This window comes from Ammospiza nelsoni, chromosome Z, assembly GCF_027579445.1.
Source record: "Ammospiza nelsoni isolate bAmmNel1 chromosome Z, bAmmNel1.pri, whole genome shotgun sequence".
In the NCBI taxonomy this organism is placed as follows: Eukaryota; Metazoa; Chordata; class Aves; order Passeriformes; family Passerellidae; genus Ammospiza; species Ammospiza nelsoni.
Window position 1 is genome coordinate 44,489,678 of NC_080669.1, and position 18,126 is coordinate 44,507,803.

Here is an 18,126-nt window from a genome sequence, read left to right on the forward strand (position 1 = left end):
ATAAAATGTTTATTAAATCAATATGGAGATGTAGACATGTACTGTTCTAAAAATCAGTTTTCCTGGTCTTTTTTTTCTGTTCTTTTGTTTTACAAGGTAGTCAAGTTTGCTTCATTTGGGAGCATGCTGACTTTGTTTTACTGTAGATTTAGGGAAGTGCAAAGGAAAAAGTATTGGAAGAGCAGTGTAAAATGTGCATATATTTATGAGAGAACTGTAAGGAATTTGCATCTTGTCTTTCTGTATTGAATAATTAGACTTGCATTTGAAGTCATTTGCTAATTGAAATTTAAAGATCTGTTAAGACTGCTATTTGAGATTTGTCTTTTAATATTCTGCTTGCAGGAGCATCATTTGGAGGCCAAACAATTACATTATGATAAGTGAGATATTGATGGGTTCTAGTCCAAAAATCTGATCCTGCTGTTTACAAACATTTAAATTTGTTTTTATTGATAAGGAAAATTTTGCAAACTCAGTCTTAATTACAGTAAATATAAATTAATACTTAGAGCATGCCATAATTAAAAAAGAAAATAAGTCATTAGAAGTATTATTTTCCCCCCTCTCTCTTATCTGTCACGTTTCTGTACATAAACTTGTGTGCATGCTATCAGAGTGTTTGTAGAAAGGTAAGGAATAACCCCTGTGGCACAGTGATAGCATGCTAAACTTTTTCTTCTGTGGATACGGATACAAGGTAATCCAACATGGGCTGGAAGAAAAGTTGCCAGCCTGCATGTGCTCTTTGTTTTCATTGCACTTCCACAAGTATGATGGTATGATTCTATCATTCCCTGAACAAGATCCTATAGAAACTCATGCTGCTTTCTGTACACATGCTTCCTAAAATGTCTCAGAGTGGGATTAAATAAATTCTAGGTTTAGGAATATATAGGAATAAATAAGGCTTAGGACATCAATTTGCAATGGCAACTGACTGTTAGTGGCAAGTGACTGCTGTTGAACTGTTAATTTGTGGCAAATATAATGTGAGGAATTTCTTTAGATCTAGGGCTTAGCTGGTGTTCTCTTTGGTTTGGTCCTGTTGGGTCTTAATGATTTTTTGGAAAAAAAATTATTTATTGCTGTGTTTAAGATTTTACATGGCACTTCTGATTGTGTAGGCTATTGGCTGTGGAGAGGAAGCACTAGAACTAGCAATGCAGGGTTAGAAAAAGTGTGACTTTCAAAATTAGGGCTAAAGCTTTTCCTTTTTCATTTTTACTTATACAGTTCTTGTTCATTAAAAGAAGGTGAATTTAAAACCTTACACTGATGCTATATTATAAATGCAATTTTGAATGAAGACACCAATTAGATATAGGCAATTGAATTGTAGTTAGATGATGACTAGTATTTTAATTTTTCAATATGAAGGAGTGAAAAAACTGCTTCACATGTGTGATTTTGCAGTATCTTTGGCCATTGGCAGAGTAATTGTGCCTTTCATTTGATACCAACATTTCTGATTTGATTATCTCATATTTTCAGGAAATATTGGTTGTCATTAAAAAAGGTGAAATTTGACCTAATGTTTATCTTCATTGTCATTTTTTTAAGGCCCTATTGAGTTTGAAGAATGTAACACATCCAGTGTAGCTGAAGGTGAGTTGCCATAGCATAGTTGTTTACGCAAGAATTCTGTGGATTAGTACTTGAACTGTGAAGCAAAGGGTACTCATCAGTGTGTGAGTCTGTATAAATGTAAAGTGCTCCAGTAGACTAAAATGCAGTTTTCCTTTTGAGAAACAAAGTTCAATGACAATAAGACTGATGCCTTGGGTTTTAGCTTTTAAATTTTTCAGATTCTCTGCTGCCTGGTATGCAACTCTGAAATTTCATATTAGATATTAGTAGATTTTCTTCACCGGGTAGTTAGACAAAACAATCCCTTCCCAAGTAGAGAATCACAGACAGCCATTACCCAGAAACTATAAACAGCGGCAAAGAGAAGGGGGCAAGCCATGAGACTTCATGACCTGGAGCTGTAATTGCACAATTGAACCCAATATATAGTTGAACCAAAACTTACAAAAGTATAAAACTCATGACCGGAATCCATCTTGGATTCATCCTGGGTGTAGCCCTAACCAGGCTCTTGTAGTGTCCAAGGTATATCCTTTTAAGGCCTTTCAGTAAATACCTATTTTGTTCATTTAACTAAGTCTAGTCTCTGTTCCAGATCAGCCTTTCTAGGCATCAAATCCTATAAAAGCTTTAAACGAGTAATGCATAAAAGTCAGATAATTTGAGTGTTTCTCACATGTGTACTTTGGCTGCTTGGTCTTTGCAGAGGTTTGGATTTGATTCAGTTATGAATGTGTTGTAGCCTAATTTGCAAGTGTCAAAACAATGGGCTCTTCCCATTGTTACTGTGTCAGTTAAACTAAGCCTAATGTAGTGTTATGGTTGCAAATTCTTTCTTTGTTGGTGCAGCCTTTTTTACTTAGGGGATTGTTTAAAGTGGTTAAGAACTGCTTTCTGTCTATAAGCTATGTCTACTTGTGGGACTGAGGAGTCAGCAGTATAACTTATAGCATCCAAAAGCTTTTTTAAGTTGCCAAGATTTTGGCTGAGACATAAAATCTCTTCTAACTGAAGCAGAGAAGATCCATATTCAGAAATTAGTCTCATACTCCATTTGCCATTATTTGGTCTGCATAAGACACAGAGGAAAAACAAAGCCCAGACAATTAAAAATAATCTTGGAAAAAATTATGTTCCTCAGTATGTATTACTGACTCTACAGCTACCTGATTTGAGAAGTTTAGAGTTACTGAAAATTTCTAGGAGTGGAGAGGTTTCTTATGCACTGTGTAATATATTTTTGTAAAGGTAAATACAATAAAGTGCTTGGATTAACAGTGGTTTAATTTTGGAAACCAAATTATTTCTACCACTCTCCTCAAAAGCATGCTGCCAGTAGTATCATGCATCGAAACCAAATTGTAGACCAGTTGGATCAGATGCTTGCACTTAGTCATTTTGTTTGGCAGTCTGCTTTGCCTCAGCAAACATTGTAAAGAAGCAGATGTGGCAGTAAGTCTGAGGGAATATTTAAGTGTATTTTAGTTTTAGTACATTAAGTGGGAATGAAAGCAATGAAAGTACTTTTTTCAGTACCATAGCTGTATGTATCCAGTGCTAAAAGCAGGGAAGAAACAAAAGGGGAGAAGTGTAATTCCAAACTCGGTGAGAAGCTGTATTGGAGCTGGATGCAGCACTGGGAAATCATGAACTCACATCAGCTGGAAAGCCAAGAAACACTCTTATTTTTAATGGGACCAAGATACTACTTTTGAGGAAAGGCAGGAGCTTGCAGCTTCTGGGAGCACACAGGGCAAAAGAAATAACCACAGGGTAACTGTTGAACTGCACTAGCTGGGGAAGGCAATGTTCAGTTTCTCATCCATGACTATTCAGTATCACCTGGAGCAGCATCCTATTGAGTTTTTGTGAGCAGAATCTTCTTCCTCAAAACTGTTTATTAAAGAAAACAGAGTCTTTATACCCAACTTGGAGATCCAAGTCAGTTTTTTAAGAATTTTGTAACTAATGTGTTGAACCCTATTTTAATTTTTTTAAAATTTGTATTTCGCTTAAAGCAAATTGGAATAATGTTCCCTTAGTTTGGCTCCATACCTGTCTCCACTGCATACCTGTGGCAGCATTTAAAACATTGGATTCATATGCATCTATGTTTGACATTGCTAAATATGCCTTTATCTCTTTGATCTATGAATGAAAAGTGTTTGTTCCATAGGAATAAAACCACGGAAAAGGAAGCCTTTTGGTTTATCAGGAATAATGAAAAAAGAAAAAGATACTGAATCTGTGTAAGTATATTTCCACCCTGAAGCCTTGTTTTGTATGACAACTAGTAATGGGGATAAAAAATAACCAATATTTAACCAAAAAAAAGGTTTATAACAGCCGTTTGAAGGAACACAATGAATACAAAAACATCACAGTTATTTACAATTTTTGTGACCAAGGATTTTAACATAATAACAACAAATAACAAGCATATTCATAGTAGTCAGCTCATGTTTCATTCTTTCCTGTGCATAGGTAAGTATGTCTTCTACATGTCAGCTTTGTAGATATGTAATTCACATTAATCCTAGTAAAATATGTCTGTATGTGGTAAAAGTACTTGATGGCTGTGTTTGCAGAATTGAAGCTTCAGGTATTCTTCTGTTAGAGGAACTTCTGCATATACCGTCGAAGGACAGAAAAATGCAGTATATCATGAGCACACTCCCTTCTCAAACACCATCATTCTAGATCAGGACTGATGTCCCAGATATACCCTATGCCATATTCTTTACATGTACTCAGTCTTTGAGGAGTTAATCTGTGCAAAAAGTGAGTTTGAATAACAGTCCTGAGGGGAATTATTCACAGTATCTATATTAGTATTTATGGTCAGTGTATTTTTTTTCATATTTCTACATGTATTTTCTCAAGAAGACAGCTTACAATTTGACAACTTTGACAATACAGAAATATTCCCAGAGGCAACATCCGCATATATACTTTTTAAAAATAATTTTTAAACTATTCTACCAGTGTTAGTTTTTTTAACATACTGCTGAAAAATTCGCGACCTAAGGACAGCAGGTGCTAATAGTATTTTGTTTTTATATTCACACACTCTATGAAAGTGCCATAGGCATTTACAGAGATTCTTGCATTAAACCATAACTACTAAATGAACTAGAACATCACAAATAAATAACAGGCTTCATTATGTGTTTACATAATATATTTTAATACTTCTTTTATGATCTCTTTAGAGATATAGATTGCTAGTCTGTATTTTGTCTGATTTAATCTTCAGCTGATGATCCTGTTACAGACTGGAAATGATGAAACTGTCATCAGAAACTTCTCTGCACAGAGAAATCAAGTCCTCCCTTGGACTTGTGTATATTAGTCTGTGAGCTTGTTTCATTTGTCTAGGGCAAGCTTTCTAAATCTAGAAAAACTCTCATGGTTAGTGGGCTTTTCAGTTTGTCAAGATAGTTTTTAAACTGTTGATGCCTGAACTGGTGTGTCTAGTAGTGGTTTTAATTCAGGGAAATACCACACAGGGTGCATTCTCTTATATATTGCTGTAGTTTAGCCAGGGATCACACTTCTAACCACTGCTTTGCATTATTTGGTTGTTTCAGTTTTTATCTAGAATCCTTAAATTCTCTTATAAAATCTCTGTTTTCTGAAACACTACCTTATAGCAGAAGCATGACCTAGTTCTTTAATTTAAAAGGAATGATCTAGTAAATCTAGTGATTTAAAAGAACTTTTATCTACAGCTTGATGTCCTTGTTCTCCACCTCACCAGCATTTATAAACTGCTGTGTTTTCCTTGCATCTATAGAACAGATCCTGGGAGATGTCGGTAGTACTCTTCTGAGTCTAGATCTGCCATTTCTGTTTAAGATATCTTAGCTCACTAATTTTGGAAATCTTCATTGTGGGCTGAAATATATTCATTCATTTGCCTTATATTTCACATTTCTCAACTGTTACGTATCTCAGGCTATCTTGTTTGCACACAGACACTTTTTGAAACCGTATCTCTCAAGAGAAGAATATGCTTTGTCTTTTCAAGCAGTAAAATATCTTTCAGAACAGCTCTGTTGCTATGAAAGATGTAAACCAAGTAGAAATTTGATCACATGTGTCTTCTTTTGTGTCAGGCCTTTCAGAGAAGATGAAGTCCTTCATCTCACTGTCATTTCCTTAACAAGCTGTACTGAATTTTGTATTAATGCTTCCATGTTAGCAAGTTTTTTGCACCTGTTTTTAACACACTGTAGTAAAAGCTACATTTTTGCTTTTAGCCTATTTATTTTTTCAGAGAAGATGTTTTAGATTACAATGCATTTTGTTTTTCCATGTTCTTTTTTCTATACGTGTGTGTAGGATGTTCAGACTAATGATATAAAAGCATTCTTGCTCAGTTGCACCATCATGATTTTTCAGGGTGCAAATTAGAGAGGACTTGTACTCTACTCAAGTATTCCCATGTTGTGTAAATGTAATTGCTTCTGGTTTTTGAAGACATCAGAGAGAATAGTGTCATTTATTATTTTAAGTACTTCTACTCAAATTGAAGTTGCAGTGGAAAAGTGTAACACTTGTGAATAATGTGCTTGCAACCACTGCCTTCCTGCAGACAACTTACTTTTTTTTCCTAGAAGTGCTTTCTAGGAGGATACTCAGTTATTTTGTTCAGCATCTTCTAGTACTTGACTGCAACTATGCTTGACAAACATGAACTAAGAATGAAACTCCAGAAGAGAAAGCTCTGAATTCCTCTGAAGAAAATCTTAATTTCTTTGTGAATTGGGTTTTGTCCAAAACATTTTGCACTTGCAGGTAGACTATTTTATTAGGATTGGTGACTTCTACTTACTGCACCCATCACCCATGAAGACCTGAAACTTAAAGTATATTCATCCAGAACACAGTGTGGTAGTCCTCACTTTCCTTGATTTTTTTGTTATTATTTCTAATTCTTTTCAGTAATATGTGAGTTTGATTTTTCATAATGTTTTCTGATTTTTTTTCTGCAGTGTTTTGAGCATAAGCTGTCAGCTGTTATTTAAATCTCATTCAGTTGAATGTGGATTATTTAAAGTAAAAATTTCAAGAGTATGAGAGGCAAAAGGGTCAAATGCACTGTCTTAAGTAATTTGAAAATATTGGAGGAGATTTTGTGTGAATAAAATAAGTTGTGCATTCTATAATTGTAAATTTTCTTTCTTTTTTTTCTTAAATAGGGAGTGTCCAGATGCAGACTCAGTCGTAAGTAGACTTATTTCCAAAATAAATACATATGCTTATACTATCAAACCCCACAATCTGATGAAACTCAACTTACATACAGTCCCTGCAATACATAATTTATCTGGTAAAAGATTTAGTATTTTTATTGCATACTCAAAGTGTTAATTTTGTGCAGTACATGATCTTCAGCGGTATGTACAAACAAGTGTCAGTAATACATTTTTGTTTCCTAATAATAGTAGGTTTTAAGCAAGGTGTTTTCACTGCAAGTATATGTTACTTTATTTTTCAGCTAATAGTCTGAATTCCTTGGCTAATAGATTCTAAGAAAGAAAAAAGATGTAGTTTATTGTGGACTCAACTGTGTGTTGTCATATTCCTCTGCTTACCACTGTTTCTTTTGAGAAGTCCTTCTAATATTGACTGGGTTCTGCTTTACCACTGGCAATAGAGTGTAGGAATATACTGTTCAAAATATGACTGTAAATGCAGCATTTCTAGATGCACTTTATTAATGGTCCAGTTTTCATTACTGTTAGATCTGTGATAGGCCTTACAATTTTTTTTAGTCAATTCAGGTTAAGTGGCTGTTTAAAATTAAATTAGATATGTTAATGATTTTCATTTCCTTAATTTAGTCTTTTCTTTTTATGCAAACACATATGTTCTCTTGAATTAACATATAACAAAGATTGTAACTTGTTGTAGCTATGTTTGGGAAAAATTTACAGAGCAATCTAAGTGATTTTCTGTAGGCTTATGTATTTTTCATTCATTCATTTAGGTGCAAATTATATTACACAATTTAAGTTTTCAAGTTCACTTTGTGAATTTTCTGATTTTTATTTGGTAACTAGGAGGTTTTAGTACCTAATATTAAAATTTGTTTTGAGAAACTTGATTTAAAACATCTAGTAAAACTATCCTTCTAAATGGGGAAAATTAAGTTTTGCCACATAACAGAACTGTATGTGTAAGAGCAGATGTGTAGTTCTTGCCAAGACAGTTACTTTATATTGTGCAACCATCTTGAATTACAGTAAGTTTCTTTCCTTGGGTGCATTTAAAAGAAACTAACAATAGAAGTATCCTTATAATTTTCAGGCTTCTCATGGAAATAAAATCATTTGACAGTTCAGGTTGAGTCATTGGAGTGAACCACAACTGCATTTGACTTGCAGTGTTTATTTTCTATGCTTATTTTGTCTCCATGTTTTTGGAAAACAATTAGTTCAAAAAATTCGAGTATAAATTGGTTTGGCATTCTATCTGGCTACATGAGGCATACCATATGATCATCTAGGTTAATTGTTGATACTTTTGGTTTGGTTTTTTTTGCCTGCTCAATATTTTATGACTGCATTTGGAATTTAAAATTTGGTCTGTGATTTCTGCTTGCTTTTTTCAAGCCACAGTAGTATTCTGTATAGTGATTGAATGCTTTAAAAGTAGAAGTCGATATTGTAATTGTAGTGAAAAAATTACAAAGATTCATTTCATCCCTAACAAACAAGCAGTCCAAAATGCTTTTATGTTTTAAGGTTGGAGTCCTCTTCTGAAAGGTCTCATTTCAAATGCTTCTAATTTTTCTTGGCTTTTACTTATGGGTTTCCTTTCTGTTTAATTTTTGAAACCTAATCTAAATGCTTTGAACAGTCTCTATCATCTCTAGGAAGATTTGTTTTGTATGGATATTTGCAACAAATAATGCATTTCAAGAAAATGAACTTGGAAAATTATTATTAAACAAAAATATTAAAACAATATTAATTTGTGTTTGATTTCTAAGAAATACTGAGGAATAGACCTCAGAAAATTCAGCTTAAGATGTCCCAGTTATTATTTTGTCAATTTTGTTCACTCACAGAAAGCCTCTCTGGCATATATATGATTAACGTGGTCATTTTTTTAAAGGTGGCTTTTGTTTATTTGTCAAGAATTTTAATTGTGTGAAAGGAATGTAAGAGATAACCAGTCTTCAATTATATATAAAGACCAAGGTAAAAATACTGCAAATTTTCAAGTTAAGGATGTAGGAAGAACTGATTTCTGTCTATTATCTACCAGTTCTGTGGGCTACTGTGGATCTTTGAACCTATTATGTAGTCAATACCGTGAAGGCCTTCTCACTAGTGCAAAATGTGTAACACAGTCTATCAAGCTTCTATTCTGTTTCCAAAAGCAAAATGGTGCAATGGGTCAAAAATGTCTTTTGTCCCAAAATCCTGTCACATTTATATGTGGTGAGACAGATACGCTTATGCTCATCCGTTTTGTAGCTGCCAGATTATATATACTGGAAAATAAATTATTAAGACATTAATTCCAGTAAGTATTTTTTTGTAATGGCTGTAAGAGGTTTTCGTGTGCTCACAGTAGGCAGCTGTGGACTGAGAAGTGGTGTTTGTTGAAAAAGTTGACCACTTCAATAAGCAGTCTCAGTTTAAATATAGGTGACAGTATCTCATGAGATTTAAAATTCCTGAGTTTTTTATATGTCAGTCTATAGTGTAACTTCCATTAAGCTAAACCTTGATAATTGAGAAAAGTGGAAAGTCTGTAGTAGAAAGTGTCACTTGAAAGAGATAGAAGACTGACTTTGTATGGGGGTTTTGCCTTAGAACATTTTTCTAAAGGCTGAAATGTCTTGTTTCCCATGAGTTTGCCATGTCTCTAGAGATGTTCTCTAGGAAGATATGAGCTCTATAAAAGCTTTTATTTCAGGAAAACATTTACAAGGTTCCACTTGTGTCCAGTAAGATCTGAATTGGGATTGCAACCCTTCCCTTGGTTAGGATGCTTGCTGATCTCCTTCTTCTACTTCACTGCCTATTTTCATAAAGACTGTAGTAATGTAATTATCTTTGAGTTCTCTGTTCTTTCTGTCAAATCCATTTGAAATTGTCCAGTAAGTTCAAAAGTAATTAAGAAGGGAGTCACGGATGTACAGAACATAATGCTGAAAGGTTTTTTTTCCATGGGAAACTGAAATGCAAGCACATATCAAGGCATCCAAAACTTTTCATTAACCTCTTAATATATGAGATTATATAGAATTATAAACCATTTTTTTATTTTTGGGGACTGGTTGAATTTGGAACCATCAATTTCTGAAAAGTGGAACACAAGTGTAATCTAATATTTATTGAAATTCAAGTATTTTTCTTTATTTGCATTTTACAGCGTTTTGTTCTGGCATTTTTCAAATAGTTGCTATTAAGGAAAAGGCTTTTTGTCACAGCACAAGAAAGGGGCACTTTGAATTCCCATTTTTCTTTCTTTCTGCATTTCTAACAATAGGAGAAACTGTCTGCTCTCTTCCTCTGTGTCTTTTGGGTTAATAGGCACCCTAAGGAGAGGAGGCCAATATTATGCCTCTGTCTTAACCTAAGTATATGTCAGAGTCAAATTTACACCTCAGATATGTCAGAAGTGGAGAGCCTTTTTGTTCTCTTGTTCCAGCCTATGTGCTTCAGCTGCTTACTTTGAGTCCTCATCCGGATTACAGGAAGCCAATTGAGTTCTTGCAGAAGAAAATAGAGTGAGCTGTTCAGCTGCATTGCATCTTGAAGCATACCCTCAGGAAAACTTAATAAAGAGTTCTCATAACCACTGTAGTTATCCCAGGAGAAGAGAAAATATAAAGAAATCAAACTGGGGCATGGTGAAGGTTCTTTGCTTCTGGACTGACGACCAGCCTGTCAGCAGTGCTAGTGTTGCAAAGGGTAAATGACGTAGCTAGACCACAGTGCTCTGTAGTCTAGCTACATCAATTAGCCCTTTAGTCCCCTGTCCTCTGTATGTAGCCCAGAGACACTAATGACATGGTAATGGTGTGGCTTCTTCAATCACTTTAAATGACAGATGGGACAGAGCAAGGAAACTGAAATAAATTATTCACCAAAGCTGAAAAATGTGTTTCGTTAATAGAATGCTTCGTCCTCAAGCTTCTTATACAGGAAATTTAATTTTATTTATCAAGGCCTGATGTTTTATTTCTTTGAAAATTTATTAACCCCATAAAGGTTGTAGAATATGTCACAGCAAAGACAAAGGTATATGACCTAAGTTTCTGGTGTATGTTTACAGCTATATAAGATCACAATTAATGCATTACATCTGCAAACACAGTGAAAACTGGCTTTTACAGCTACATGTTTAGTTGCTTAACAGAACCTCAGAAAGGCTTCCTGGAAGTCCGCCAGGTGCAGTTGCCTTTGCAGTTGGTTTCTTTCTAGTTGCTTTGCAGAGTTCAGTTCACATGCATAATGAGGTAGTTGGGAGCTTTTTGACTGTAAAGAACACTGCACATATTTGTGTAGGAGGCTAAAGCAGACGTCCATCCCCATTGTATTAATAATAACTTTTCCCAAAGGCTGAAGTTTGCAAAGATCATCATCTTTGTGTGTTGAAGTTCAAAAATTATATATGTAGGTTGTGAACTTAAACTCTGATCAGCATGGTAGGCAAATCAGGTTTTACCTGTGTTGTGTGCCTGATATTTAAGATACACGGTTATTCATGACATAATACGTAGTTCTGTAATTGTAGGAGTGTGGAAAAGGGAGTAAACATTAGACAAATAAATGTATATGCCTCATTAACATCAGATTCATGAGTATGTGTCTCTCTCAGGTTGCTGTGTTATCTATTCCTGTTAGTAAATTGTAAATTTGCAAATGAAATGTTGGTATTTCAGAAAGCATATTCATCAGTTCAACCATTCAAAATATTAAGAGCAGTATTTTGAAATACTAGTCAACTTGTAAGATTGTGAAGTATTATTGTACTTGTGTAATTTGTAATCAGACACAATCTGCCTTTGTCTATGCAAAGGTATATCAAGTATCCATTCCACCCATTTTATATGTTGGTTTATACAAAAATATAAATTCACAGAATCACAGAATTTTCAAGACTGGAAGAGACCTATAAGATCATCTAGTCCAGCCGATGTTCTAACTGTTCAGCTAGATCAGTATCTAGTTAATTAAACCAAGTGTTAATGATCATAAATTGGCACAAGATCCAATCAATCTGAATTGCTGACAAGGCTGGAAATACAAGGCATATTATTTATGTGTGTATATGCTGTTTCATGTGAGATGTTTGAAATTATTTAAATCCATGTATTTAAATTTCAAATACAGGAAAAAACTACAAATTAAGTTTTCTGGTTTTCTGCACAGAGTTTGAAAAGAAGTGGTAGCATAGACTAGCTGAAAGAGAAGGAAGGAATTTTCTTCTCCTGTGTTCGGAACTTAAGCTATACGGTGTTCATCTCTGTTATACATGAAGTTGTGAAAACAGACTGCATGCTGAAGGGCTATTTCTCAGGAATAGATGATTCAAGTACATTATCAAGATCAGAAATAATTGTCACGAAAGTATTAAGAAAGAAAGTTAAATATTTTAAGATTTTGGTTCTTTCTTAATCCTAGAGATTATTCAGTAAATTAAAAATAATACAATGAAAATAACTTCTACAAACTTAAGTTCTCTCATAGTTTAATATCAAAACAGTGAGTTTTGCCAGCTACATTGTGCATGCTGTGTCAGCCCAGTAATCATATCCTGTACATATATGGCCCAGTTTTAAGAAAAATTAATGTTGTGTATTTAAAGATTTTTATTGATTTTCAATTCATCTTGACCATGAATGTCCCTGATCTATGTAAAATCACCTGGTGTGACAACTAAATTAATTTCAGAATTCAGAATTTGTAGTATTACAAGAAAATAAACTTACTCTGTAGCTATAGATTGTTATTCTGTTTACTTTGATGTCAAGTTTCATTAGTAGTTTTTGGTATATAAACAAGGTCGGCTTGAGGTCAAGCGTAGCTAAGAACCTTGATTTGAGTAAGTAAAGCTAAAGTATTGGACCGTGTGATTGTACTGTTATTACTTTTTTGTTGGTGTATTTATTTAGTTAGTTATTTTGATGTGGTGTTTAATTTGGTGTGTCTTACATCTGTACAGGACTGTATTTCTTATACTTTTCTTAGCAGAAAGTTTGAGCTATATGTGATTTCCATTTATTTTAGAAGTGCTAAATTTAGGGAACTGTATAGAAGAGACTTTCTCTTAGTGAATTATCAGACATCCCATTTGTGATACCTGTAAAAGATACAGAAGGATAACTACATTTGAATCATTTTAATGTTCATGTTCTATACTTCCAAAGCTGTTCAGAGACATTCTCTTTAAACTTGGCTTCAAATTTTATCTGAAGTCATGAGGTTCCTTTCTTGTCCACTTGAAATCACCAGCATAAGTCATTTTGTTGTATCTCTTGACTTCTTACGGATTATGTTTTGGCCATACTGTGTATACGTATCTGTTCGTCAAATTGGTTCCCAGTACCTGTTTTCTGATAGAATATACTGATGCTACGCTAGAATAAATTACTTTTATATGTATACATATTCTAATTTTTATAGCATATTAGTAACTACTGAAATCACTGCATTTTGAAGACACCTTGTTTGTGGTTTTTTGTGATAAACTTACTGAGACATTAAGCAGTTCACATACACTGCCTATGCATACAAAGTTGTGAGTGGATTATTTTGGTTCTGAGTGGGGAACGTTTTTCCTGTATATGTAACACATGATGCAGGGGTTTTGTGCATTTTTAAAATTTAGATTAACTTGGAGACTTGTTTCTCTCTGTCCCAAAGTTATTTTAATGAAACTATATGCTTAGCTGAGCATTCTAAGTTATTTTAACATCATTCTTGTCAATTTATGTTTAATTGCCCGCAAGAACAGACATACAGAACTTAAGTTCCCAGATGCTTATTGGCTTTGAAGATTCAGGATAGTGTTGGAGATTTGTAAAGGAAAACTTGGGAATAAAATTTTGAGCACCTGTGATGTGGATATTCTTTTCTGAAGTAACAGTGCAGGCATGCTGCTCGTGCTAGGGGAAGTGGAATTGCAAGCAGCGCTTTGGCTAGCATACTTAAATATTGACTACTACTTAGGAAAGGTTTTGCCTCTGCACCATCAGAATACCTTGTGTCTTAGCTGAAAGCAGTAAAAATTGGGAAATTTTTCTGGAGCCAAGAGGATTATAACCTAATTTAACTCAATACTAAAGCTAAAATAATATTGATTTCTGTCCTTTTTGATAAAGTAATTGATTAATAATTAATGAGCAATTAGTAATTATGATTAGTAATTAAGTAGTGATTGATTATTTAAAGCAGATGCCCTTCAAACTTGCCAGTTTTCTCAGGAAATTTAGAGCTTGTTTTGTTACATTTTGTGGTGAGATACCTTGTCACACAGCTTCTGAATGACAGATCATAACTTCAGATAATTGTAATAATGTTGAATAAAAATCACTTTCATGAGTTGTTGCAACTTTAATTTGTCAATGATGTAAAATCCGATCTGATGTAAGAATGACTTGGTTTTTTTAGTTATTTATCAATAGCATAATTTTTGTTGTTGTTTTTAGAACTTTCCTGATGTAGATGATGAAGGATACAGCATTAAACCAGAAGCAACACAAGATATCCTTTTTACCATTATTGTGCCAAGTTATTTGATGCTATTACAATTCTTTGGAAAGAGGAAGTACTGACTAAAAAGTTAAGGAAGATGAATGACATTTATGCCTATGTTGCAACCTTGTATTCTTACACTCATAGTTTTTGTAAAATGAACCCAGTTTTTTCTTGGATGTGTGTGTGCAAATGTTAAAGATTAGATTAGATCTGATCTGATCTGATCTCTTGGGAACTTTAAAGGACAGTAAAAATGAAAAGCAAAAAAATTGCCAGATCCATTGCAGATCCAAAATTCCACACAAATCTCTCTCCATGAAAAGCTCTCAGAGAGTTTATAAAGCTTCCAAATTTTTTAAAGCAAATTGAATGGTTATCTGTTCTATACCTGCACCCTCACGTTTTTTTTTGTAACACTAGAGCAGTGTAGAAATAGAATTTCTGTTACTTAATGAAGTCATTACACTACATGCTGTTTCCAATTGGTGCTTTTAGCTTTTACAGTCTTTTTAATAACTTCATATTGAAAGCTTTATTGCTTTCATATACAGAGCAGATTTTGTTCTGAGTCACCTTTATTGAGGCTGAAGATTTTTCTCTGCCATTCCCGTGTTGCTTTAGAGAAAAATTCTTGTCCAATTTTTCCTACCACCACAGAGGAAAGTTCTACTTAAGAGCTGGGAATAGTTACCATAGATCTAAGCAAGCTTAGTATGTTGGCAAGATAGCTAATTTTTGGAAATGTATTCACTGAATTTTCTGGGTACTTCAGACAAAAGGTGAATTTGGGCTGTACCATTACCTTAAATTGCAAAAATGTTTAAGTAGTTACTAGCTCATTACAGTGGCCAGGTCATCGTCATAATTTCTTTGTTTTCATCAGCTTTGCAGAATATTCCTCTAATATCCACATGGAAGAGTCCTGTAAGAATAAAAGCCGTTGATGTAACCGTCTGTTTAAAAAATTGCTATATAAAAGTGACAGACTTTTATCCAGTTCTGAGAGGATTGTTTCATGTCTTGCATGTATTTCTGAAAGTGAGAGATAAGTTAACAGCATTCATGCTTATCATGATAAGTGAACAACATTCATGCTTATTCATTTGGACATCTTATTTTTTATTATATCTTCTTGTGAAACAAAAGAAAAGGCATACATTCTATGAAAAATATCCATGATTTGCAATCCCTCATAAGGTAGTACTTCAGCTGCTGAAAATCTTGACCAGCTTCAGGAATTTATCAGCTCACTTTCTCTTTTCCTCCCTTAGCCTCTAGAAATTTATTTTGTTACTGGGATCTCATGAGATAATTTGTTGGAGGACATTGTTTTATTATAATGACAGTCAATCATAATAAGTGTGACTTAAATCTCTATAGGCCAAACACTTTACGAGAACTGTCTTATTCGTAGGAAATTAATCTTGAAGGTCAGTGATAATGTTCAAGACAAGAAATATGTTGATGAAATTAGAATTACTTTTCTTTGAAACCTTTTCTATAAATGCTTCATTTTGAGGCAAAAGAGGTGTAAAATAAAAATACTTGGCTTTTTCCTCACCACAACTTTCAGGTCCTTTCAGCTGAAAGGGATTTGGAATGTTAGGTTTAAAACTTTGTTATGGAATAGTTTGAAGGAATTTAATGCAAAAGTCTGTCGTATTTTTAGGTGAAAATAACAAAAGTGACTTAGAGAATATGTACACTTCTTCCAGGTGGTACAAAACTTTGTGTTTCTGTAGATGAAAATTTTCAAATTTTTCTTGTCAAAAGAAATGCAGGTTTTAAGACTTAGCTTGGGCCTTTCAGAGCTTTTCTTCAGTGCAGCTCCTGTGCAAATAAAGTGCTGTTTATTTTCCTTATTTTGAGGTCTGAGATGTCATTATGATTTCTTTCTATCCAAAGATGACAGTACTTCAAGCAGCTGACATTGTTCAGTTTACTGTGCAGTCTTCTGTTTAACTGGCATCCTTACTAAAAACATTTTTAGCGTCACACTGTAAGAAGAACAAGTAACGGTGGCTCCTGCTCTTTCCTTCACTGTTTAAGTTAGTCACAGCTACCATGGGCATTTCACTGCTTATTAAAAAACGTAGGCTTTTCTTCATTTGATTTAAAAGACTTCTAGATTTTTCATACATCCCTTAGAAACCCTGTTGGAGTCTTGCAAACTACAATTTTACATGTAGAAGTGTTGCTGCTGTAGAATCTTAAATTTAACCTTATGCCTTCAAATATGCAGTTATTAATTTATATGACAGATACTGCCATTCTTCAGTTATATGACACCATGGTTTTTTGAACAGAATCATCATTCTGAAGTTAAATGGAATAAACCCCTAAATTTTAACTCTGAATTGTGCATTTTGGACTGTGGATATATGTAAATGCGCTAAGAGATCACTTATTATGAGCATTTCATGGATCAGAATTATAAAGTAGATTAAGCAGATGACTTTGAGGTATTTCTACCTTAACTGACACAAACATACCAAAGAGAACCATTTCTATTCATCCAGTGAGTCTGACTCTGAAGATGATGAACCTAGGAGGTTCCATGTAGAAATAAAACCTGTCCAGCCAAATAACAGCTCTCAATACACTATGCCTTCTTTGGATGAATTAAAAGTATCCATAGGGAACATCACTCTTTCTCCAGCAATATCTGTAAGTATTTTGTTCCTTGTATTTTTATGTATAGAAAAGTGGCAAAGAAACAGTAGTGTAAACATATATTATAATGTTCAGAATTTTTCTAGGTTCAGTAATTATTTTTTCTTGTGCACTAGGTAATTTTTGGTACATTTCATATTCCAATATATATAGATTACCCTTCTATATTGCAATATAACATTAGGTACTTTTCTCATATTTAAAGTCTCCTTTGAGACATTAGAGTGCTCAGTTCTTGTGTTTGTGCTTGTGCCACCATGAGACATTCAATTACATCTTAGTGTTAGCTGAGCATGGCTTTTAACGTAATTTGAAAATTAGTTTTCAATAACATACAAGTCTTTTAAAACAGGTCATATAATGAGGATACATGTAACATTTGCAGTGCAGCTTTACTGATTTATCCTGCCAGTTCATGGAATAATCCTTTATACCAACAAATGATAAATAATATTAGGGTATGCTAGTACAGTATTCAGATCAGAGTGAGACTGGTTCTGATTTTAAGGAAAATAGTGTGCATAACATATTAAAATAATAATTTTTCTCTTTTTTCCCTCACCACATTTTGAAAGCAGAGGCACAGTTCTGTAAGTAGAGAATGGCTTTTTATTTGCATTTGTAGTTAAAACTAAGTAAGTGTAGTGTGTGAGAGGACTTGTTGGGAAAACATGAGGAGTGTTTCGTTTCATCTGTACCATGTGATAGATACATTGGCTGTTTAATTCTCTGTCCCAAACACTAAAGAGGTTTAAAAATGCTGCTCCTTTTGTCAGCTCTACAATATTTATTCCTGCATTTTCAAACTGGAATGCTGCCTGGTTGCTCTGTCCAGGCTCATGTTCCATGGTCTTCCGCAAGCTCATGATATTTTTACCTGGCAGTGAAAATAAAATATCACATAAGAAGTTGAGTGGAAATAAGAACTCTTCAACTGTTAAGTGGTTTATTTCGCAGTAGAAGAACTTATTCCTGGTTTTTTTTTTTCCTGTTTCAGGCACAAATGAATCAAAATTCATCCAGTAAGTGTGAATCTTTTGGTCTGTTAGTTTTTTAACATAGAATGAAAACAAAACTTTTTTTTAATTGTTGGAGACATAAACTTCTTAAATATCTATATTTTAAATTGAACAAA

At 33.8% G+C, this 18,126-nt stretch overlaps 1 protein-coding gene across 2 annotated transcripts in view; it reads left to right on the forward strand.

Moving 5' to 3' along the window:
• Positions 1-18,126, forward strand: part of FCHO2 (FCH and mu domain containing endocytic adaptor 2) — an 86,225-nt gene that overhangs the window by 39,914 nt on the left and 28,185 nt on the right. For both annotated transcript variants that reach the window (XM_059491750.1, XM_059491751.1), the window contains exons 9-14: positions 1,564-1,608; positions 3,767-3,839; positions 6,795-6,819; positions 14,270-14,324; positions 16,807-16,985; positions 17,989-18,013. In XM_059491750.1, the coding sequence (XP_059347733.1) occupies positions 1,564-1,608; positions 3,767-3,839; positions 6,795-6,819; positions 14,270-14,324; positions 16,807-16,985; positions 17,989-18,013 (402 nt within the window). The remainder of the gene's footprint in view (positions 1-1,563; positions 1,609-3,766; positions 3,840-6,794; positions 6,820-14,269; positions 14,325-16,806; positions 16,986-17,988; positions 18,014-18,126) is intronic.